The sequence below is a fragment of the Saimiri boliviensis genome, chromosome 8 (genome assembly GCF_048565385.1).
Source record: "Saimiri boliviensis isolate mSaiBol1 chromosome 8, mSaiBol1.pri, whole genome shotgun sequence".
NCBI lineage: Eukaryota > Metazoa > Chordata > Mammalia > Primates > Cebidae > Saimiri > Saimiri boliviensis.
In genome coordinates this window covers 567,424-593,760 of record NC_133456.1, presented here as the reverse complement: position 1 = coordinate 593,760, position 26,337 = coordinate 567,424, and the positions used below count along the sequence as shown (strand labels likewise).

The window sequence follows — 26,337 nt, the reverse complement described above, 5'->3', positions numbered from 1 at the left end:
GCTTTTATTTTTTATTTTATTTAATTTTTTTTTTTTTTTTTTTGAGGCGGAGTTTTCGCTCTTGTTACCCAGGCTGGACTGCAATGGCGTGATCTCGGCTCACCGCAACCTCTGCCTCCTGGGTTCAGGTAATTCTCCTGCCTCAGCCTCCTGAGTAGCTGGGATTACAGGCACGTGCCACCATGCCCAGCTAATGTTTTGTATTTTTAGTAGAGATGGGGTTTCACCATGTTGACCAGGTTGGTCTCGATCTCTTGACCTCGTGATCCACCTGCCTCGGCCTCCCAAAGTGCTGGGATTACAAGCTTGAGCCACCGCGCCTGGCCTAATGCTTTTATTTTAACATAAATTTATGTCAATGATGTTCTTACCTAATATGTGATGTATGTATACGTAAGCTTTGACTTCAGGATAGGGTTTTTGAACACAGGTACACAGGGAACCTAACAACATAGGCTGGGACCTGTCGGGGTTGAGGGAGGGAGAACATCAGGGTAAATACCTAACGCAGGCTGGGCTTAAGATCTAGGCGATGGGTTGACAGGTGCAGCAAACCACCATGGCATGTGTTTATGTAATGAACCTGCACATCCTGCGTACGTAACCCGGAACTTAAAATAAAATTTTAAAAAATGTTTGCAAACCACTGAGCTGAGTCTTTAGCAAGATGTGGGATGGGTGGGGAAGAGAAAGATGTGTCACTAATTCACTTACAAAGTTGCAAAGTTTCTCCTTAGGTCTTCAATTATCCCACTGACACAACCCCACGTATTTTAGGTACTAAATGCCCTCATCTTCTGTATTTCTGTTTGTTCGAATTTTTATGGTTTTTTTTTCCCTACCATTAAAAACTCATCTCAGAGTAAAAAAAATGAATGATTGTGGGGAGTAGGGGGAATTAATAGGTGGCACACAGGATTTTTAGGGCAGTGAAAAGGCTCTGTATGATACTATAATGGTGGATATATGTCATTATGCGTTTGTCCAAACCCAGAGAATACACAACATCAGCAGTGAGCCCTAATGTAAACTAACAACTTTGTATTGTTACAATGTGTCACACACACACAAATCTCATCTCAGATCCTCTGTAATATTAAAGTGCAAATAACCGATGAAAGATACAGGTGCTACAGGAAGCTGTAAAGCTGTAAAGCTGAAGCTCCAGTTCGGTTTGCAAGTGGGTGTGAGTCTACGGCGGCTCACAACCTTCCCATGAATCATAAGAGGATGAGAGCGGAGACGAGAGGTGAGAGGCCACACTGAAAGAGGAGAGGATTTGATTTGAAGGCACAAGATTTGGTTTCTGGTGGTGGCTCCATCACTTCCTGGATGAGTGATCTGGAGAACTCACTGAAACTCATTTTTCTCACCTGGGTAACAAACTTAAGAATAGCGCATTCTCTCTGCGCTTTAATGAGAATAAACAGAGATAATATAGGAGGACATGCTTCATTAATTGTAGTTATACAAAAATGCTTGTTGTTGGTCATTCAAAAGGCGGATGTGCTTTTGAAACATTCAGACTCCGGATTGGCAAAGGGCCAGTCTGCCTGGATTCCGTCATTTTCAGTCTCCTTTCCTATTAACTCCATGTCTCCACTTTCTCATCCTAAAACTGGAATGAAAATATTTAACTCTCCTGGTTGTTTTAATGACTGAAATAGATATGCTTGTAAAGTAGGAAAGTATCTGTCTCTCCCTGTCTCCACTCCAGTAAGTGATCAACCAAAACCGTTGCAATTTCTTTCCAAAATCCACAGGCAATGACATTAGTCTCTGTGTCTGAAGTTAAGCTCAATCGAAAGTCATGCCCCAGTGACCCAGAAAAGAAGAAACCTGTGACTTTCCCATTATTTCCCATAGGGCACTGATCACTTTCTTCTTCCCCTGGCTCACCATGTCCATCACTCATTCCTCAACCCCTTGGGTGGGCATGAGGCATTTGCTCCTACCAGTCTGTTAAAATTGCACCTGAATTTACCCTACAGGAAGTAAATGATAAAGAGCTGTTTGGACTGTTAAAAAGTGATCTGATATATTTAGAAAGCGAGAGAATTTAAAAATGCAGAACCATGATCAATTCTGTTTTAAGCTGCGATATATAGTTGAGAGCATGATGTACAGGTGGGAACTAGAAAAACTCTATTTGTTACAGTCGTTATATTTCTGAAAAAGGTGTTTATTCTTATTCTCTTCACATCTGTTTCCAGTTGCCACTTGTCTTCTTGGGTAGAAATAATTTCTTTTCTGCAAAGTGGCAGAGTTTCTCTGGGTGGGGGGAGGTTCTGAACCTTGCGTGTGAGTGTTCCCCTTAGCTCAGTAACGAGATCAGTCACCAAGTCACCCCTTTGCTCTCTGGTGATGGCTGCCACCTCTTGTTTTCATGAGAAATGATAAAGCAAATGAGTCAGTGTCTCGGACCCTTCAAGAATGGCACGCGATGCTCAGCTAACCTCAAACTTTAACTCTAGCTAAGGAGGTTTCAAAAAAAGCCTTTCAGAAACTCTCCTTCCAGAAATACAGGCATGCATCTGGCTTCCTTCTCCTTTTCTCTATTGGCCTCTTACTTGGCTTTCTGGATCTCATGTAACTTTTTAAAAACACTGAAGTATGCTTTTTAGTTAGAATAAAAAAGCGGTGATGTAGTAACCTGTGATCTTCCCCTTTAAGGTAAGATTCTGCAAAATTTTATGAAAAGACAATGTATTTTGCATAGTTAATGAGGGCAGAAATGTTTACTCTCCTCATTACCGGTTACCTCCCGGTCAACAAGTACAATCTAAGATCTTTTTGCTTACGTAGCACAGTCAGTTACCTTTTACCTGAGATGAGCTTTGTTTCGGTAACTATTTTCATAACCCATGCCATGTTTTTTCCTCTGTTGTTTTTCTTTTCTTTCTTTCTTTCTTTCTTTTTTTTTTTTTTTTTTTGAGATGGAGTCTCGCTCTGTTGCCCAGGCTGGAGTACAGTGGCGCTATCTCAGCTCACTGCAACCTCCACCTCCCAGGTTCAAGTGATTCTCCTGCCTCAGCCTCCTGAGTAGCTGGGATTACAGGCATGCGCCACCATGCCCAGCTAATTTTTTGTATTTTTAGTAGAGACGGGGTTTCACCATGTTGACCGGGATGGTCTTGATCTCTTGACCTCGTGATCCACCCGCCTCGGCCTCCCAAAGTGCTGGGATTACAGGAGTGAGCCACCGCACCTGGCCAAAGCTAATCTTTTATGTTATGTATCGTGTATGACAAGTCTTTTGTTCTAAGTGTATTACATTGTCTTTTTTTCTTTCCTTTTGTTACAGTGTATATTACATTGTCTACTTATCTTAAGCATTAAGAGAGTTCTTTTCCAACTTTAATATTACAGAATTTGATTTTCTTTTAGTCTTAAAGCATTAGACAAGGAGGGAGTGATGTTCCCCTTTATTTGATGTGCTCCCCATCCCAGTTGAACCCAGTCTTACCCGAAAGTGGAAGGATTCTTGCTCAGGTTGTAAACAGTAACCCATAAGAAGAAAAATTGTTTTGCAGAGTATTTATAGTAAGTAGCCTGTCCTACCTAAAGGGTAAATGTTAATTAGTTATGATTACTTCTTAACATAAGGGATGTTACAAGATTAACAGGAGCAGATAAGAAGGAGAAGCATAATTGATTAGTAATGGTGGTTAAAATTTAATTAATTACAGGGGAATGAGCTATTTCTATGTAGTAATGATTTATTATAATAGAGCCTAACAAAGCTTTTATTTAATAGCATCTTGAAAGGCGTGAAGGACTGAAAGAGGCAGGCTGCAGAAGCTACTTCCTTTGGCTAACAGAATTTGTTGACAGAGAAACTCACTAACATGTTTTACAATTTCCAGAAACCAGAAACGGTTGATTAGCCACATCTGTTGTGAGTATGGGAGTGAAGTGAGGAAGTACTTTGCCTTATATTTGCTAAATCTTGCAGGAATTTGGCTTATTCTTTTGGGTAAAAATGCAATGAAGATAAAAGATCCAAGTGAAATTTTTAAACAAAGAAATACAGTGGATAGAGCAGGACACACGAGACCGTCCTCAGATGAAACAACTCTATGCTAAGGCTATGACAGTTTGACTCCCCTGGCCTTCTGAAACAATGCTGGGAATTTAAGACAAGGCTCTAGAGCTTACTTCCTTCCAGTTTAAATCTAGGAGTTAGGTCATAGGTTAATTTTATTCACGTTGAGTGTATCCAAAGAAAAATCAGTCTTTCCTGCATTTGATTAGAAAGAATACCAAGAATATTTTTGGTATACAAGAATACCGAGTAGCAAACTTTTTTTTCTTCCCAGTACCTTCATCTCAGGTAGAGGAGCATATTTAAGGAATCATTTTAGATTAAGATTGTACTGGCCCTAACCCACATCAGAAAGTCAGCATTGTTTTGCATGTACAATGCTAGAAGAATTTACTGCCTCTGGTTTCTCCACACAAAGTGCAGACTTTCAATGAACTGGAAGCATTGAGAGAATTGCTTTGAAAAGTACTTCAACTAGCAAGGACTGGGATGACTTCAAAATGGCTTTTAATGGCATCAAGGTACTTATTTTGGCACTTTCCCTGTAGGGCTGCTTCAAGTTGGAAGCCTTCTCTAGAGAAATGTGGAGAGGGTACCACGCTGTCTTCTTTCATGGGCTCAGGACGGCTCTCTCTTCTTTTTGGACATAGATAAAAGTTTTGTGGTTACAAACCCCACGCTACTGCACTATCCCTTGTGATCTCCTTTGGAAAGCACCCTTTGATTAATTTTGGCGAGCTGTTTCCTCCTGGGATCCTGATAAACCACCTAATACCATGAGAGAATGAGGCATTTTTAGTGTGATCTAAGAGTTTGGCACAACGAGAGAAAGAGAGAGAAAGAGAGAGAGAGAGAGAGAAAGAGAGAGAGAGAGAGAGAGAGATTGAGATTCCACTTCCATTAATGGATTACCCAACTTGAGATAGGCGTTGGACTCAAACTCAGTGAAACCCACCCAATAGTTTCATAGAGAGTTATTTTGGATAAACATAGAAATTGTTCCTTCTCTTTTTAAAGCTTGAAACTTACATTTGTTTTATCTGAGTTTCTTCTGGAGGATAGGACCCCTAGCCCTCTCAGAAAGTGTAACAGAACTGAAACTCACCAGATCACAGCATCCATACACTGAGATTCAGAGCCCCTCCTTCATTGTAACTGTTCCCTTATCCCTCCCAAGTTCCTGTTTTTCCATACAGAGTCACACTTCTTTCTGCTATATAAACCCCTAACATTAGACGGACAGAGAGATGAATTTGAGACTGATCTCCCGTCTCCTAGGCTGCAGCACTCTATTGAAGTCTTCTTCCTCGGCAGTAGTCATTGTCTCAGTGATTGGCTTTCTGTGCTGTGAGCAGCAGGAACTAGACCAAACCTTTGTTGTTTCAGTAACACTGGCGGAGCTCGGACTCTGGAAAGCGGGCCAAATGGAGTGAGAGACACCAAGGTCTCTGCTTGCCCAGTGAAGTCCCCTTCCTGGAAATAGCTTGGTCTGCTGTAGTTATAGGTCTTACTTCTCTATTTCCAAGTAGGATCACTTAATTCTGCAACATTTTCCTTAGAAATCTACCACAAAAAACATTCTACCTTCCTTTGTCAATGTCACTCTTCTTTCAGTGAAGGTTCTTTTTTTTTTTTTTTTTTTTTTTTTGAGACGGAGTTTCGCTCTTGTTACCCAGGCTGGAGTGCAACACCGCAACCTCCGCCTCCTGGATTCAGGCAATTCTCCTGCCTCAGCCTCCTGAGTAGCTGGGATTACAGGCACGCGCCACCATGCCCAGCTAATTTTTTGTATTTTTAGTAGAGACGGGGTTTCACCAGGTTGACCAGGACGGTCTCGATCTCTCAACCTCGTGATCCACCTGCCTCAGCCTCCCAAAGTGCTGGGATTACAGGCTTGAGCCACCGCGCCCGGCCTGAAGGTTCTTTTAATTCTTAGAATTAACGTAAGGTATAAGACTATTGTAGCACCTATGTCCTACTCCCTTATGAATTTAGAATCAAAGTCATATGATTTTCAGGTTGGAGGGGTCATTTGAAACTAGTAGTTCAACTTCCTCCTTTCACACCTAAGAAACTGAGGTCTTTGTAGCCGGATGAGAAAGTCTCCACCCACGCTTCATAGTTAGAGGTTATTATGGGTCACAGAGCCCCTGAAACCCATACTGCTGTTTTCCCCAGTCTAATCTTTCTGTTCAGGAACCTTGGACGTGACACGTGGCACTCCTTAGATAAGAAGCCTGAGGAGCAAAGGCCTCTGTGGAGGAGTTTTGTAGAATGAGACGCGAGATTAGAAGAATAAAATAAGGGGGAAATGCTTTTAACTCCTGCAGACATTTTTCAAGGTCTGGTATGAGAACTGTGGTTTCACCAGGAATCTTATAATAATCTAGTCCCCTAAAACACCTGACAGTATTCTGTTACAGGGAGGATATTTTCAGCAAATAGTTAAGAGTAGAGGTCATACATGAGACAGCCAGTCCAGGAAAGCAGCTCAGTTCTCCTTCAGGTTTGCTTGAGTCATGCTATATTAAAAGTTGTGAGAATTTTCCCAGAAAAGAAAGCTATATAACAGAATGTCAAAATTGAAATTTCAACAAGGCATAAAGAGAAAATAAATGCAAAAATCTCAAGTAAGTTGCTAAATCACAATATGCAGATGGTACAAGCGTAATATCTGGGAATGGATTCCTAACTCTTGGAACCCTTCAGAGAATAAAGAGAGGGTTTTTGTGAGCTTTCCTTAGGAGTGACTAGTAGCTGTGCTATATGCCTGGGAAAGTTACTGTCTCCTACACCAAGCCCAGCAGGCTGGCAGGGGCTTCTGTGGGACTCCTTAAAGAGTTTAATGTATGTTTCCAGTATGCCAGGCCACTCTAGACAAGTTGATTCTCTCCTGAAAAATTTAAATGAAGAAGCTGGTTCATTAGGACTTTGATGGGCAAGCCAGCAATCCACTTTGCATGAGGGCAAAGATGCTTCATTGTTCCCTATGAACTAGGGGTTGGTGATGGGGGTCGTAACTGGTGTATAGTCCCTCTGCTGGTGGACCAGAGGCTAAAGAGGGGTGGACATCCTGGGGGAATGAGGAGCATCACTTAAGTCTTGAGAGTTGATGCTGGAGGCATCTCCTATGATGAAATGTTCAAAGAACCCTTAAAATTGACTAAGCTGCATAACTCCGTCACCATTTGCCATGCCCAAAGAACAGGAAGTTGCTCAACAAACCAAATGCTCTTATCTCTTGTCTCTGCCTCACCTAAGGTTATCAGAGAAAACATAAGGCTTTCAGTTAAAATTGAATTTCAGATGGACAATGAATACTTTTTGTCATAAGTATATCCCAAGTACTCTTTGATACATACTTACACTAAAAAATAATTTACTATTCGTCTAGAATTTAGATTTAACTAGGCATCTTGTATGTCTATTGACTAAATCTGGCAACCTTACCCCCACTCCACCTTTCTCTGAGCAGCTGGTGAGTAGGTGAATAGTGAGAGGAAGGAAAGAAGAAAATCGACACTGTGTTTTATGCTTCAAAACTCTTCCCAGAGAGTACGAAGAGTGCTCTAATGAATAAAGTTTAAAAGGATAGGATGGGAGTAATAAATGAACATTGTGTTCTGCACATCCCACAGATCTGTGTTAAATAATCCATGTCTGTCTGTCTAACTTTGTTTGTTGAGCTGTTCCTCTCCGGAACCATAACTGTTAATTTCTCTTGGAATTTGTGCTTTTCAGAAAATATTTAAGAAATTTTACCTTATCATGTAACTAAAGAATGGTATTAGAGAATTTTGGCAAAGCTCTGGTGCGGAACTAGTTTATAAGTTAGGTTCCCTTAGGATTTCAAGTAAAAGAAAATTCAACTCAAACAAGATTAAATGACAAAAGAAGTTTATAGATTCAGTTATTTGGAAGGTCCAGGTATAGGTTGGTTAATCTAGAAGTTCAGTCATGCCAGCAAGGACCCCATACATATTTAGGTTTCGTTTTGTGTTCTGTTGCTTAGTTTTGTTTTTGTCTTTTCTCTTTATAGTCAACCGTGTAAACTTTATTAAGTCTAGCACCCTTGTTTAATAGGGTGGCTTCAGTAGGGCACAGAGGAAGAGAGAGCAATGCTGTCCTGGCATTCCAAACAGCCTGGTTGGTTGGTCACATGTTCACTCTATAGTGAAGTCTATCAAGGCTTTGTCGCGAGGCTGAGAGTGGGTTCAACTTTTAGGAAAACACATAAGTTGCATGGGAAAGACCAGATCGATGACGGCCTGGGGATCAGAGTAGGGAGGCCTGAATTAATTTGGGAAAAATGAAAGCATGAGGCCGGGCGCGGTGGCTCAAGCCTGTAATCCCAGCACTTTGGGAGGCCGAGGCGGGTGGATCACGAGGTCAAGAGATCGAGACCATCCTGGTCCACATGGTGAAACCCCGTCTCTACTAAAAATACAAAACATTAGCTGGGCATGGTGGCGCGTGCCTGTAATCCCAGCTACTCAGGAGGCTGAGGCAGGAGAATTGCCTGAACCCAGGAGGCGGAGGTTGCGGTGAGCTGAGATCACGCCATTGCACTCCAGCCTGGGTAACAAGAGTGAAACTCTGTCTAAAAAAAAAAAAAAAAAAAGGCATGAAAATGGATGCTGTGTGGACCAGCAAGTTTACACTCTCGTTATTTAATTTTCTGTCATTGACTGCGTGCAGAGTTATTTAAATTCCTGACATTGATTGCATGCAGGGGAGATATCAAAAACTATTTATCAGTCTGCATGCTTATGCAATCAGCCAATATGAAAGGACATGGCTGTCAATGGAGAAGCCTGGTTCCCAGAGATCTCTTGTTTGCAAGATGTTAACTCCTTAGTTGCTGTATTGAAGGTTCCAAAAGCTACTAGAGAAGATGCCAGGAGACCAGGATAGAGTGGGGCACTCAGAGGGCACAGGGCAGTGGCAATTTACCCACTGAAGCAGAAATATATCAATATTTTTTAACAACCTTTATACTTGTCCACATGTGTACTAGCTGAATGTTGTTTTTTTAAAAACAAACAAACCACAATGTGATTTTGCTTTTGAATAGACTCTCCATTTCTCTTAGTTTCTTCATTTTAAAAATGGGTGGGTTGGATTAGATGATTTTAACAATTCCTCTGAGAGTAATGTTTGTGTTGTAGTCTATAATAGTTTATACAAATGACCCTTTAATTCTATCATGCACATTGTGATATGTTTTAAATAGAATATTGTAAGCAGTTGGTACAAATTTTAAAATGCAGAGAACAAAATCTCCATTTGAAATTTGGCATGTTAAATTTAACTGAATTTAAGTCTAAATTTAACTGGATCTGCACACTGAAATTTTCAAGTAGATTGTTTTTAAGACCATGAGGGATATCTTGTTTCTCATTTTCTGTTTTGCCTGTAAAATGTGAGAAAATACCAATCAACTTAACACTTTAAAAACCACTAATGCTGTTTTGACCTTAACGAGAACTCAGGAGGCACAAAAACAGAAATCGCTAAAGGAAAATGAGAGTTAAGATGGAGGCAATTCATTCGCCTAAGGAAGGTTTAGTGGCTGAAGTCATTCAGTGATGGCAGCTGCCTTTGGCCAGGTTGTCCAGGGGGAGAGGGAGAGGGAGGGGGGAGCAGGCACAGGCCATTCCCACTCCCCCACCCCACGGGTTCTGATGCTCTCACAGGGCATGCGCCTTTCTCCAGGGTTTCACCTGCCACTCTGACGCTTCCTGAGAAGTCTACCCAATCTCTTAGGTTATTACCTGGCTTGTCATCTTAGATACAAAAACTCAGAGGACAATTTTTCCCCCCCAAATAAATGGGAAATCAGCAACAATTATGATGCTGTTCCCTTCCTCCCACCCCTTTCTTTGTCCTTGCCCAAAATCAGTTGATTATCCCGGAGGGCAGTGTTGCAGGCACCAAAATTACAGGCAGGAGGAAAGAGACATACATGTTTGTAGTGGTTTGAATTTTTGGTGTGTCTAATGGAGCATTTCAAACATTCACAGATCTAGATTTGTAGATTTTTCTGAACAAGTTGCCAAAGATATCAAAGATAAGAAAAGCTCTTGACCTTTGAAGAGAAAACTTCTTGCCTAAAGCTAGACTTTTCTCTTATTTTCAGAGCAAAACCAATCACTAAGTAGAGTCCTCAGTCCTTCTCCTTCTCTTTATGTATAATTTCTGACATAGTTGTATGTATATACAGTATACCTCTGAGTTAATCAAATCAGATGAAAAACTTTACTTAGAGAAACTTCTAAGGAAAAAGAGCCACAGGTATGGGGATGGATGATCTTATCTTTCTAAATGTGTTTTCTTTACAGCATTACATAGAGATAAAAATACATTCATAATGCTTTCAACAAAAATAGTTCTAAAATATAATTTATAGAATTCGTTGCCCAGAGGCCAAAATAAATTTATTAACCGCAAATGAGTACTCTGGTTCTAATAGGTCTGCATATGTGGGTAAGTATATGTTATGCCTAATGCATGTTATATGTAGTTTATACGTATGCCTCCAACAACAGCTTGATAAACATTGTCTCCACATTTAAATTGTTTTTAAATTAAAATGCATTTTTGGATATTTATAGATATGTCTCAGTGCAGACAGGGCCCTAAAAGAATATAAAATAAAAACAAGCATTACTTGTAAGACCGACATAAGTCACTTCTCCTGTTTAGTTCTCAATAATCCCAAGTTAAATAATGTTAGTTACATTTTACAGATAAGAAAACTGAAGAACAATGTTAATAACTTGTCCAAGGTCATCCAGACTTTGCTAGTGGTAGGCTGTTATGTTTTCAAACTTCATTTTTTTTTTCTTTTTCTTTTTCTTTTTTTTTTTTGAGACGGAGTTTCACTCTTGGTACCCAGGCTGAAGTGCAATGGCGCGATCTCGGCTCACCGCAACCTCCGCCTCCTGGGTTCAGGCAATTCTCCTGCCTCAGCCTCCTGAGTAGCTGGGATTACAGGCACGTGCCAACATGCCCAGCTAATTTTTTGTATTTTTAGTAGAGACGGGGTTTCACCATGTTGACCAGGATGGTCTTGATCTCTCAATCTCGTGATCCATCCGCCTCGGCCTCCCAAAGTGCTGGGATTACAGGCTTGAGCTACTGCGCCCGACCCAAACTTCATTTTTCTAATGTAAAGTCTTTATGTTTTCCACTCTATCATACTATATTTTTTTTACTTTACTCTTTCTCTTTCTGTCTCTATTTTTTTTTTTTTTTTTTTTTTTTTTTTTTTTAGAAAGGGGAACTAGCTATGTTGTCCAGGCTGATCTTGAACTCCTGGCTCATGCAATCCTCCTGCTTTCAGCCTCCCTAGTAACTGGGACTACAGACACACCACTGTGCCCAGCTCATTATTATGATTTTTGAGATGGAGTTTTGCTTTTGTTGCCCAAACTGGAGTGCAATGGTGTGATCTTGGCTCACTGTAACCTCTACGTCCCAGGTTCCAGTGATTCTCCTGCCTCAGCCTCCCGACTAGCTGGAATTACAGATACGAGCCACCATGCCTGGCTAATTTTTGTATTTTTTTTTTTTTTTTTTTTTTTAGTAGTGATGGGGTTTCACCATGTTGGCCAGGCTGGTCTTGAACTCCTGATCTCAAACAGTCCACCCGCCCTGGCCTCCCAAAGTGCTGGGATTACAGGTGTGAGCCACCATGGCCGGCCCCAGCTCATTATTTTTAAGGCATTCCCCATGGTAATTTTCCAGGAAAATAGGGGGAAAAAAAAAAAAGGTTGGAAATAGTGGAAAAGTCAAATAAATAAACATTGGTAATAGCAATGATAGTAGTCATATTTATAGTATTAAAAACGATTAGCTTACAGCCTAAGGAGTTATTGAGGACTATTTTATAAAGCCAGTTAAGCAAGAGACATATTAGGGGCACTTTTTTACAATTCTCTGCTTTGCTTAATACATGACTTTAGTAGCATGAAAATGCACAAAACACTTATCATTCCATTGTATAGTATGCTATGTCTTTGACATATTTGAAAGCATTTCTCAAAAAGATGTTTGAACCTTCAGAAAATTTATATTCTCTCAGAAAAAAAAGTTGTTTTATATATGTTAGCTCAGGTTTGCACAGAAGACCCCGACATGGGATTAGGTGAGAATTGAGGGAGGGAGCTAGAAGAGATGGAGCGAACCCTCAGACTGGGATGAAGGTCTGACTTGCATGGGGAGAAAAAGAGAACAGGAAGGAGAACTGGGTGCACAGATTGTTTTTCACACGTTGTTTGTGAATTCAATTGAGATAACATATGTGAATAATTTAACAGTTCCTGGGTGCTAAATAAATACTGCATAAACATAGATTTTGGTTTTAATTTCAATTTTTAAAAATTACTGCAATGAGAATTGTAGATAATTGCTGCAAGTCATCTGCCCTTTGCATTTTTCTTGTAACAAAGCTGTACCGTTGTAATGGAAAACTGATGTCAGATCAGTGGTTCTCTTTCTTCGATTGCTTAGTGAGCAATCTTCAGACATACCTGAAGCTAGAAAACTTTCTAGGTAAACCCAAGGGAAAGCGAAAGCATTCGGAGACGGCATTTTCCTCTTATGTCTGCTTAAATAAAAATTTTATTTTAGAAATATTTTACTTTAAAAATCTTTGTACTTCCAAAAATATGCTCTTTGCAAATATTTTAGAATAGAACATTTGAAATAAACAGTAATACTCAAAAGTATTATTCTGTCCAACCAATTCTAATTTACACTTAGTCTAAAAGTGGAAATACTTTAAAATCAAATGAAAGTTGTGTCTATATAAATTGACCTTTGATTTAATAGACATAAGCAAATTAAATTGATCTTTGATTTAATAGACAAGTCAATTTAGTAAAAGCAAAATTGAAACTTTGAATCAGAACAATGATTTGCTGTGCTTGATATGAGAACAAATATTATTTGATTGAGCTTTAATTTACATAATTTTTTCTGAACAGATTATATCAGTCATGGATGTTAAACTTAAAATTGGATATGATATTTAAAAAATTCCTATTTTGACTTTGAAAGAAAAGGCAAAAATTATACATATTATTATAATATAACAAATATACAAAATTAATACAATATGTAATATTTATACTTTATATAACATATAAATATATAAAAATATTTGTTTTATGTGATGCATGACCTTTATTCTAGCATCCTTCATTTTAACATTTTTAAAAAGTACATATTCAATATAGAGTATGTAAAATATTCAGAAAAATACGAAGAAAAACAAATTAAGGATAAAAATAAATTTGTCTTTGGTTCTACTACCTAGAAGAGCCATTGTTATCATTTTAATGTATTTCCTATATAACTTAATAAAGTAAGCTGGGATAATTATTCCTTAATGTTAAAAATAATTGTTAGGATTAACACTCTAGTATCATGCTCTCTTTTTTTTTTTTTTTTTTTTGAGACGGAGTTTCGCTCTTGTTACCCAGGCTGGAGTGCAACGGCGCGATCTCGGCTCACCGCAACCTCCGCCTCCTGGGTTCAGGCAATTCTCCTGCCTCAGCCTCCTGAGTAGCTGGGATTACAGGCACGCGCCACCACGCCCAGCTAATTCTTTGTATTTTTAGTAGAGACGGGGTTTCACCATGTTGACCAGGATGGTCTCAATCTCTTGACCTCGTGATCCACCCGCCTCGGCCTCCCAAAGTGCTGGGATAACAGGCTTGAGCCACCGCGCCCGGCCATGCTCTCTTTTTTTAAAAAATTATGTTTTTCTCCTTGGTTGTGGGTCAGTAATTAATTAACTCATTATTTTACTTAATAACATTCTTAACTTCTCTTAAAAGTAATACACAGAGGCCGGGCGCGGTGGCTCAAGCCTGTAATCCCAGCACTTTGGGAGGCCGAGGCGGGTGGATCACGAGGTTGAGAGATCGAGACCATCCTGGTCAACATGGTGAAACCCCGTCTCTACTAAAAATACAAAAAATTAGCTGGGCATGTTGTCGCGTGCCTGTAATCCCAGCTACTCAGGAGGCTGAACCCAGGAGGCGGAGGTTGCAGTGAGCCGAGATCGCGCCATTGCACTCCAGCCTGGGTAACAAGAGCGAAACTCTGTCTCAAAAAAAAAAAAAAAAAAAAAAGTTTTCTGGTGAAGGATACTGTCGTTGGTGCCATAGCATTCGTGCTTTAGTGTGGATTTGGGTGTTAGATTAAGCAAAATAGATAACTGTCCATTTCCTGTGTGCAACATACTTTTGAATTGACTACAGACTTTCAGTGGCCATCGATGGGAATAGAAGAGACCATTTGTGATAGATCACAATTAAGAGATTATATAACAGGAAAAAAACATGTTTCAGTTTTTAGAAAAAGTTATATTTTTAATAAAATGGATTTCCTCTTCCCTCAAGAAGCATCTTTTTTCTATTAATAGGCAAAGGATTTGAGATATTTGCTTTGAAAAAAATAAGAAAAATAATTGGAAAATTACTGCAATTAGGCAAAGGTAGTGGGGGAGAGAGAAAGAGAGAGCAAATCTGGGAATCAGAAAAGAATATAGTGAAGTGGAAATACCATGAGCTTTGTGATTGCAGAGGTCTGAGCTTAATTGAAATCAGGGTTTCATTTCTGGTTTAGTCTATTAATAATTATGTGAAATGATTTCTCTGAGGGCTATTTTCCTTATCTATAAAATGGGGATGTTTCTCAACTATTATTTATTAAGCTCTTAGTATGTACCAGGTACTTTGCCAAATTCCTTACATTTTCATCTTAATTAATTAGTAGCAACACTGTTTTTCTAAGGCAAGTATAATTGTTCCTATTTTACAGAGAGCATTAGGCTCAGGAAAGTTAAGAAATTTTCTTATCTTCCATAGCTAATAAATGGCAAATTCAGGTCTTTCAGTGTTCTCTAACCACAATGCTATCTTACCCTCCCAGTGGTAGTGGCTATGTCATAACAAAAATTGTGAATTGATGATTTAAACATTTTATATCATGATAGCTGAGTTAACTCTGCACTTTTTAGGAAGTGCCAACAAGGGAAAATTAGTCAGAAAAGCACTTTGACAGCCATTTTATTCCATTTTCTGCTGCTACAACACAATATCACCGACTAGGTGATTTACAAAGAAAGTAAGTTTGTTTGGCTCATGGTTCTGGAAGCTGGGAAATCCAAGAACATGGTGCTGGTATCTGGTGAGAGTCATCCCGTGACAGAAGAGCAGAAGGTGGAAGGGCAAAAGAGAGGGAAACAGCTAAAGTGCCATGATCACTAACCTACTCCCATAATAGTGGCATTAATTCATCCATACGGGTGGAGCCCTCCTGACCCAATCACTTCCTAAAGGTCCCACCTCTCAACACTGTCACAGTGGCAATTAATTAAATTTCAACATGAGTTTTGGCAGTTTACATCACAGCACTTCATCCCTGTTGCCCCAAAATTTATCTTATTCTTAAGTACAAAATATATTCATTCCATCTTAAGAGCCCTCTAAGTCTTAACTCATGCTGGCATCAACTCAAAAGTCCAAAGTACAGAGTCTCATCCGAATCAGATAGGGTGACACGCCATGTACACTTTATCTTGAGGCTAATTCTCCCCAACTGTGAGCCTGTGAAATCAAAACAAGTTCATCTACTTCCACAGTACAATGGTGGGACAGGCATAGAATACGTATTTCCATTCCAAAAGAGAGAAGCAGGAAAGAAAGGGCAGCTGGTTCCAAGCAAGTCCAAAACCCTGCATGGAAAGCAACAATAAGTCTTAAATCTAGAGAATAATCCCCTAGGGCTCCGTGTCCTGCATCCTGGGCACACTGAGCAGGGAGATGGGCTCCCAGGTTAAGCCCATGCTTCAGCTCTCTCAGCCTGGAGTTTCACACTGGTATTCCTGTAGTTCTGTAACCTTGGGGGTCACTCCACTTCCACAGCTCCCCCAGGTGTTACCCTTTGAAACCTGAGTGGAGGCAGTTACACTCCACAGCTCTTGCATTCTTCACGTTTACAGACTAAACACCACATGGGCATTGCCAAAGCTTATGGCTTCTACCTTCTGGAGCAGTGGGCTAAGCCACTTGAGTCACAACTGGGGCAGCCAAAGAATGCTGCCCCAGAAGGTGGGGAACAGAGTCTCACGGTGACTCTAGGCAACAAGATTGTGTAGGGAGCCTTGGGTCCATCCTCTGCAATGATTCTGCCCTTCTAGAGCTCTGGATCTGTGAGGAGGGTGTAGTCTTATTTCTAAAGTGCCTTTGGGGTCTTTCTCCTACTGTTCTAATGATTAGCACTTGGCCTTTTTCTTTTCTTTCTTTCTTTCTTTTCTTTTTTTTTAAATATGGGTTTTCTCCATGATGGCCAGGCTGGTCTTGAACTCCTGACCTCAGGTGATCCACCCACCTCGGCCTCCCAAAGTGCTAGGAGCCACCACGCCCGGCAGCACTTGGCTTTTTTCGTATCCATATTAATCTCTTTTTAACAATACACCCTTAATATTCTCTCCCAAACACATGTTTTCACTGTTTAACCATTTCTGTGAATTTTCTGCCTTTATGTCTTAAGTCCCTTTTAATGATAAATTTCATCTTTAAGTCATTCCATTATGCAGTTAGCAGTAACCATGTAGCAGCCAGAATGCTTTCCTGCTTAGATATGTCTTTCTCTAGATATCCTAGTTTATTTACTCTTTAAGTTCTGCATTTCATATAGTCCTAGAATGTGAACACAATCCTGCCAGTCTTTCCTACTTTTCTATTCTTTTTAATTTTTATTTTTTGAGACAGAGTCTCACTCTGTTGCCCAGGCTGGAGTGCAGTGGCATGATCTCGACTCACTGCAACCTCTGCCTCCCTGGTTCAAGCAATGCTCCTGCCTCAGCCTCCCAAGTAGCTGGGATTATAGGTGCACACTGCCACATCCAGCTAATTTTTTTTTTTTTTTCCGGTAGAGATGGGGATTTCACCATGTTGGCCAGGCTGATTGGTCTCAAATTCCTGACCTCAGGAGATCCACCTGCCTCAGCCTCCCAAAATGCTGGGATTACACGTGTAAGTCACCACCCCTGATTCCAACTTTCTAACATGAATGGCTTTTACTCCAATTTCCGATACCTTGTTCTTAATTTTTCTCTGAGATCTCAGCAGAATAGCCTTTGCTGTCCACATTTGTATCAACATTCTGGTCAGGACCACTTAATTTCTAAGAAGATTCAGGCTCTTACTAGTTCTGTGATCTTCTTTTGAGCCCTCAACAGAATCACCCTTAATGTCCATTCTCAGCAACCTGTACTTTTCTAGCCTACTCCTCAAATTCTCTTAGCCTCTATCCATTACCCAGTTCCAAGGCCACTTCCACAGCTTCAGATATTGCTTATGGCAATAGACCTACTTCTTCATATCAGTTTTCTGAGTTGATTTTCTGCTGCTATCACAGAATATCATAGACTGGTAATTTATAAAGAAAAAAAGTTGATTTGGCTCACAGTTCCGTACGTACAGAAGCATGGCATCAATACGTGGTGAGGGTCATCCCATGGCAGAAGTGAGAAAGTTGGAAGGGTGAGGAAAAAAAGAATAAGAGCATAGAACTCCTGTGATAACTAGCCCACTTCCATGACGATGAACCCACTCCTTCAATGATGGCACTAATCTATTTGTGAGGGCAGAGCCCTCTTAGCCCAGTTACCTCCCAAAGGTCTCAAGTGTCAGCACTGTCAACAATGGCAATTAAATTCCAACATGAGCTTTGGCAGGGGGATTCAAAACACAGCAACAGCCTTTATGGAATTTATCTTCTGATCAATTATTTGACTTCATAATATCACCCTCACTCTCTCTCAAAAATGCATGGTCATATAAGCTACTTATTATCTAATATGGAATATAGGTTTGGAATCTGTGGATTTCTCATCCCCTGGCAATAGCTGGTGCAACTCTTGGCTATCACACAGTGATTAGAAATCACTATTTTTGGTTACTAGTCATATTGGATCTGTGTGCAGAAGTCTTCAATTTAAATAGAAAATCAAAGTCACACCAAGAAAGGGCTGAATGGGAATCAAGTAAAAGATATTGCACAATTCATCCCTTATTTTTCTAGTCAAATGCAGCCGGAGTAATTTAGAAAGGTGAAAGGACAGTGCCTAGATTGTTCCTAATGACCTGTGACTGCAATAGACTCCCTGTCCCTCATAATGACAACATAACAGTAGCAAAAGAAATTCAAGCAAAAATATAAATATACAATTTTAGTATTTTACATTTGTAAATGTTTTTAATTTTAATCAATGGTGAGATTTTTCTAGCACGTTCAGTTTAGTTCAACAATGATGAGTGCCTGATATGGAGGAAGCAAATATGTGGCTATACAAAAGTGAATATATGGCTTCTTCTGTTCCCCACCCCTAGGGTTGAGGGAGCGCTCTTCCTACCTTGTAGACAGACATGGCACCAGATGAGTCCCTCTGCACGATGCAATAGCTACTCTGCTAAGAGCCATTATAGGGAAATAAAGGTCCTGCCTGCCTGCTGGAATGTTCGTCACCATTTTCAAATTTTAAAGCATAGCAGTTCTAAAACTGTTGCTTTTAGGGAATTGGGTACTTGTAAAGGAAACCGAGGGTTGTTTTAGAAAGAATCAAATGATTAGTAGGGAGGTCTCAAGGCCGGTGCAGGAATTATACTCACTCACAGGTCAGAAACACAGTGACTGAAAAACTAGAGGACATGTAACTCAGAATTAATGTTTTAACTGCTATTTTCATCTTCTGTACTTCATTAAAAGCCTAAAGTAAATTTAAGCTTTCTTTTTATTACTGCAAAATTAATGCATGTTCTTTTTGGAAAATACATGTAAGAATAAAAATAAAAGTCACCTGCAACTTCACTGCCTAGTAATAAACAAAGTTAACATTTTGCTGTATAGGGTTCTGGTATTTTTGCATTCATATATGAATAAAATAGTCATAAATATGTGGTCATCCTATAGATACAGTTTAGTTGTCTGCTTTTTTCACTTAATTTTATTTGATTTATTATTAAGATCTTCCCACTTCAGCATATGGTACAGTATTTTTAAAGGCTGCATAGTATTCCATTATAAGAAAGTACATTAACTTTAATTCATTCAGTTAATTTGGACATTTAGATTATTTTCACTTTTCTACTTTTATGAACAATGCTGCAATAAAAATACATGTGCATATATCTTTTCACCTGGCCATAATGATTTTCTAGGGTAAAATCTTAGAAGTGGAATTGCTTTAGATTTCTAAATTTTTTCTATGAAGTTTAATCAATTTACACAATAAGTTTCCCTCACACCTGCAGCCCCAATCTTGGTCAACCTTAGTATTTAATGTTTAAATCTTTGTCAGTTTAATAGGTAAAACCATATTTTAGTTTTTAATATTATTTATCATGCTAAATATACATTTACAACCTTTTTGGCAATATTCTTTTCTGTGTTTGAACTGTAGAAAGGACACATTGATTTGAAATCCTGACAACTAAGCAATACAGTTCTGCATTGACTTTTATTCCATTATTTACTAATTTTCTGATTTTAAGCTACTTCTATTAACATACACAAGTCAGGTCCAAAGTGCATTAACATCTTTTTAAAATGATAAATGAGGTAGCCATTTTCATCTATTTTCAAATGCTCTGAATCCGTGTTTTTGCTTTAAACGTGAAACCACAGGCCGTTTCATTTCTCATTTACTACTTCTTCCCCTGAGTAGTCAGTTTTGCTTTTGCTGTAAACCAAGGGCAAATGAAAGGGCATCTCATTAAATCACTGTGCTGGGTAAGGGTCATGCAGAGTTATCTACTTTGCTTTGCATACCTTTTTTAGTTTGTCATTTGGAAATAAATTTAAACCTAATACTGTTCAAGATGTGTTCTTGTGTTTAAAATAATGAGTCTATATTTTTAAAATAAAGTCTTACAGATTTTTTAAGACTCAGGAGTCTTAAAATCTAAAAAGACAATGATAGCATTTTCATTTGAGGATGTTAATGTGAACATTTTAAGGAAATGTAACAATGTTTAGGGAATAACCATATCAAAATGACAGTTACATAAGTGACTCGTGTATGGACTAGATATGGACTTCTCCTAAACAAAAGACCAAGGAGACTTATTTGACTTGTAATTTTCATTGTATACATATACCAAGCTCTTCTTGGGTATCAGAATTTCATAATTTTATTTAAAAAATGAGCAACTATTTTTAGTAGAGACGGGGTTTCACCATGATGGCCAAGCTGGTTTTGAACTCCTGATCTCAAGCGATCTACCCGCCTTGGCCTCCCAAAGTGCTAGGATTACTGGGCTTGGTGGTGAGCACCTGTAATCTGAGCTACTCGGGAGGCTGAGGCAGGAGAATTGCTTGAATCTGGGAGGCGAAGCTTGCAGTGAGCCGAGATCATGCCACCGGACTCCAGCCTGGGCTGCAGAGTGAGACTCCATCTCAAAAAAAAAAAAAGAAAAAAGCAACTTTGTGGATTCTACACTCCATGAAAAGCAAGTTCTGCTCTACCTCTTTAACTCCTACAGAGTCTAATAAACTGATATGCACATATCACTATGTATATTTATTGTGAACAAAGTTACATATCTTTGTTCAACCTTTTTTTTTTTTTAAAAAAAAAAAAATAGAAATGGGGTCTCACAATGTTGACCAGACTGGTCTCAAACTCCTAGTCTCAAGTGATCTTTCCACCTCGGCCTCCCAAAGTGCTGATATTACAGGCCTGAGTCACCACAGCCAGCCAGGTTCAACCTTTTAATAGAAATTTTAATCCATATATATGCTTGTTATAATTGCTGACATATTTATACGTATATATGCCATTTTTTTTTTTTTTTTTTTTTAACTGTGCTTTTTCTTTGCTTTATTTTCTCCTTTCTTGTATTCTGTATTTTGTCGGTGGATATAATAGTTATATACAGTTCAGGTACTTCAGTCCGAATATTAACAGCAACATTCAACAGATGCTTTTCAGCTGCAACTGTATACAGTGTGCTTGTGTGTTTGTGTATACGTCTAAGAGAAAGAGGCCAGGTGCAGTGGCTCATGCATGTAATCCCAGCACTTTGGGAGGCCAAGGTGGGCGGATCACTTGAGGTCAGGAGTTTGAGACCAGCCTGGCCAAAATGGTGAAACTCCATATCTACTAAAAATACAAAAAAAAAAAAAAAAAGAAAGAAAGACAGAAGAAAGAAAGAAAGAAGAAAAAAAATTCAGCCTGGCATGGTGGCACATGCCTGTAGTCCCAGCTACTTGGGAGTCTGAGGCAGGAGAATCGCTTGAACCCTGGAGGCAGAGGTTGCAGTGAGCCGAGATCGCATCACTGTACTCCAGCCTGGGCAGCAGAGTGAGTGAAACTTCATCTCAAAAAATAAAAAATAAGAAAAAAAAGAAAGAGATTTTGTGAATGTGTAACTATGACATGCCTGTTTTAGAATACACCAGTTAAAGTAAAAACATTTAACAATTTTTGTGGGTGTCATAGTTCATTTTGTATGGTAGACATTTTGCATTCACAGTTTGATGCTGGAGATTTTGACTGATTTCAAGAAACTTCACAGTTGTATGCCATAAAAAACATACATTTAAACACTAACCTATGACGTGATGAGGAATGCGTCACTTAACTAATGAGTCAGGCAAAACACTTAGGATAGCTATCTCATTTCAACTTTATTTTTTTTATACATTTTGCAGTAGCTCTGAAAACATTACATTTATTCCATTTGTATGAAGTAGATTAGATGCTACATTGCAGTTGGCAACTTTACAGATTTGTGAAGGTTTTACGATGGATGGTTATGAAATACAAAGGGTCTATATATTCTGTAAGGAAAAGAGCAGTATTGCTTGCTGAAGACTTGCTCACAGAATTTTTTTTTAATTAAAAATAAAGTCTCTAGTCATATGTTATTTTTGATGCATAAAATTTTATTTGCTCTATAAACATCACAATAATATTTTATATCTTCTGTTTTGTATATAATTAAGAGCAAATGGAAGAATGCATTTATAATATACAGATCACAAATATGCTAGCCAGGAACACTTTCTTGTTTTATTTTGAACTAATGGAAACACAGAAATAAAACAGTTTTAATCAGAATTGATAGAACCTAGCAAGTAAAAATGTTCAATTTCCTATCAGTGTCGACCAACACGAGGTACACATAGATGACGCTGAGTGTTAGAAAACTAGCTAATTATTATATATCTTTACTTAGCAAATAAGAAAAATTGCTAAATGATGAACATCCTTTACTAGGTTTGCAGATAATGATAATAATAATGTGAACATTTTATCATTGGTCCTTAAGCACATGCAGGAAACTCAGAAAGTTTCACTGTAATTTGAAAGTTCCTTTGGATCTTAGAAATTTGGTGCTTAGAAACATCAACCAGAAATATTTTAGTTTAGTAATGTCTGGACAACTAGCAGAATACTTTCCCCCTACTTTTAGATTCAATGAACATGTTATGTGGATTTACATTTCACTACCATTTACCTTGCCATAAGAAACTTTAGGAATAGTTTTATACTTTGGATATTTAAAGTAGGGCTTTTGTTTGTTTTGGATTTTGTTTTGTTTTGTTTTGTTTTGTTTTTTGAGACGGAGTCTTGTTCTGTCGCCAGGTGCCAGGCTGGAGTGCAGTGGTGCGATCTCAGTGCATTGCAACCTCCGCCTCCCAGGTTCAAGCAATTCTCCTGCCTCAGCCTCCCAAGTAGCTGGGACTACAGGTACATGCCACCACACCCAGCTAATTTGGTTTTTTGTATTTTAGTAGAGACGGGGTTTCACCATGTTGGCCAGTATGGTCTCCATCTCTTGACCTTGTGATCCATCAGCCTTGGCCTCCCAAAGTGCTGGGATTACAGATGTGAGCCATTTTGTTTTTAATGTTGTAGGTTTATCTTAGGATGCAATTTCCACTTACCATATATATTTAGGAAATATAGCTCTATTAAGGAAATAACAAAGATAACAATAGCCAATGGGTGTAACTCACTCTAGGGTGGATTTTTATATCTGCAATATAAAATCAAGCTGGTAACAACAAAGAATGTTGGCTCAAAAAAAATAAAAATAAAAAACTTTACATAATGACAGGCATTTGCGGGGGAAAATCCAATCCACATCAAACTTCGTGAAACACAAAAGGAACTCGTGGTAGTCAGGAACTGTTTGCAAATATTTTGGTAGTTAAAATTGCCCTCTTGCTTTTTCTCCTATGGCACCTCGTTCTCCAAAGGGGCTGGAGTCATTATCTTGCCAGTAGGTTAAACCAGTGGTCTGATTTTCGAGGCAAATTTGTAATTCTTTTAGTTTTGCTTGGCTTTTATGAATGAGCTCTGCAGGAAAACTGAGGTTCTTTGTGGCACGCACATTTGACAAGTCATTTCTTACTTCTGATATTGCTAGGTAGAATAGAGAGTGATTTGAGGAGTCGAGATGAATCACAGAGGAAGATCTTTTTTCCACTCACCTTACCATCATACTGTGCATTTCTGCATCTATTTAAAAATTAACTTGTGACCCCTATAATAGTCCATTCTCAGTCACGCACATAGCTCCCTTTAAGACTGTTGTTACAACTTTTCACCACAGAAGTGATTTTGACTTGCTCAGAGTGGACAGGTGAAGGGACTCCGAGTAATATCAGGTTAGTTTCAACCTTTCAGTGGAGCCCAAATGGAGCAAATGTGTTTGGGACTATGTCTGCAACTCTGCATGCCTTGAGTACATCTCTTTTAAAATTAATTATAAGTTATCCGACAACACATTACCTGGGATTTAATGGAGAACTTTTCTGGGGTAAGTTTAAAAAAGTTATTTGAGAAATGCTTGAGAGATCACTATCCTTTTGTATTTGTCATTTGCATCCTGGCAGTAGCTTTGGACTACTTATGCAAATGACAACAAATAATGTTAATTCCTAGTGATTTCCTTAGGTATTTACTCTGAATTGTTAAACTTTTATTTTGTTTTCCTAACTTTGGATGTAACCTGCAAAGCGTGATTGTGTTAGGATGAAAGAGTAATTTTCTGGAAATTCTTGGCAATGTGTTCATTTATTCTTTAATGACATTAAATTATCGCAAATTAGCGTTTAGGCTAGTTTAATTCAGGTAATGAAAATCATGAAAAGTTATAAATAGGAGTCTGTGTTTCTATGTATATCTGTATGTATATGTAGAGTATCTACATATGTATAGAAATTGTTCAAATTCAAAATGAAGAAATATGGTTTTAAAAATATGCAAAATGTCAGACAACTAAACAATTTGTAATAAACCTTTTAATGCTATTATAATATAAATTACATTGCATACCAGTAGAATCCATAGATGACAAAATAACATATGAACTTAATCAAGCTGTGAACTTTTTTCTTTAGAGTTATACTGCCTATAAAATTATGACTTTTTTTTCTTTCACAACTGGTACATTATAAATATAAAATATGCTAAGATTTTATTAAAGCCTATAGTTACTGTATCTATTTAAAGTATTAATAAAACCAATAATACATATTTCTATTTGGTGTTATTTTAAATATTCTCAGCAAAAATTAAAGTGATGAAGTAGAAATAAAACAAAATCCCAATATTTTAAAAATGAGAATGATTAAGTATTATTTGATGTTAGTTTGAAAATTTGTAAGGAGTATTCAATAATTAATAACAGAAATCTACTTTTATAGTAACTTTTTACTCAACATTTAAAACGACTTTATTATTTTTACAGTATCCTTGATAATTCCCAAGACATAGATACATTTAGGTATGAAAGATTAAAATGACCTTACCAATATCACAACATTAAGGATGAAGCTAAAATTAATAGCACAGATTTTCTTCTTTCCCAACAAATAACTTAGCTGATTGATTCAGCTATTTTTAAAGGTAGTATTTTTCAAAGGCAGTACCTTTCATGATTAGCAAGTGTTTTTTGCTGATTTGTTTTAAAGAAATGTGTGTCTTCTACCTTATATATTTTGTTTCTGTTTACCTTTGGGAGAGCTATTCAATTGCACTGAATTTAGTTTTGAAGTTTTCCAAGAAAATGTATTCGTTATTATTTACCTGGTCTTTTTTTTCTACAACCATAATAATTTACTAAAAGCTTATTAGAATTAGTATTAATTAGAATTAGTATTAATATTAATATGCTGTTAGAAATTAATACAGAATACTTATGTAAGGAAATAATATTTTTATTTAATAACAGTTTAAGAAAAATTAACGTTAGCCAATTTATAAAACCAAAATCTGTATTTTCAGCTTCTAATTAGGTTACAGGGAGACGTTCAATATTTGAAGTTTCTCTTAATGTGAAAGATACATGGGATGAAATTAAATTGGCTAGTCTTCGAAAGAATTCTAATTTTTTTCTGATTTTCAAACCTAATATTTAGAAGTAAGATGGTAATTCATTCAAGTCAATAGTGGAGGTAAAAACATAACCGTCTTTCTCTTGAATCAAAGTTGTTTACAATAGCACGCTTGCTGCTGCAGAGTCTTTGTGGTTGCCACTAATTACATATTTTTCACATCAAAGTCTTCAAAAAGAATATAGGTACAAATTGACTCAATAAATATTTATTGGGTAAAGGAATTAAAGGTTTCTGGATATGGAAAAAACATATATAAAATACTAATGACATCTTTGTTAGAGATTTTCTACTTCTGCTGAATACAGAACAGTCTGAATCTTATCTTGAAATTATATGCACCAAGCAAATGATGGCATAGGGAATGTGAGGCACCAACATTTTAATTAAAATACAAAATGATAATCTGCACGGGGGTAGAGCTGAGCATTTGATGAGTTCCAATTAGATTAGTAACAACATTTTCATATGATAACTAGGCAACTGTGTAATTAAAAACATGTAATTAAAGCAAAGTCAAATCCTAATTTATAAAGGCAATGAAAACAAAAGAGCATAGTAAAACCTCATTAAAAAATAGTTACTACACCATTATGAATGGGACACATTTCTATCAATATCTTATAAAGCAAACAGAGGTTGAATCTTGCCATATGCTTATGTGTTAAAATACTAGAAGACCGCATGATAAAGGAAGTCCGAAATTACATACACTATACAAAATCCCCATGAGTTTTTTTTTTTTTTTTTTTTTTTTGCCGGTCCAAAGCCATTGTGAATAAGCATAGGATGAAGCACAATGTTGGACAATGATGAAGAATCACTATATACAGCTTTAAAGACTGAGGCCAGAATCCAGCTTA

The 26,337-nt window shown here is 37.9% G+C and overlaps 1 protein-coding gene across 1 annotated transcript in view; it reads left to right on the top strand.

Moving 5' to 3' along the window:
- Positions 1–20,688, top strand: part of CPOX (coproporphyrinogen oxidase) — a 54,135-nt gene extending 33,447 nt beyond the window's left edge. Inside the window, exon 7 of the mRNA XM_074403527.1 lies at positions 16,998–20,688. Coding sequence (XP_074259628.1) covers positions 16,998–17,115 — 118 coding nt within the window. The 3' untranslated portion in view covers positions 17,116–20,688. The remainder of the gene's footprint in view (positions 1–16,997) is intronic.
- Positions 20,689–26,337: the final 5,649 nt, after the last annotated feature.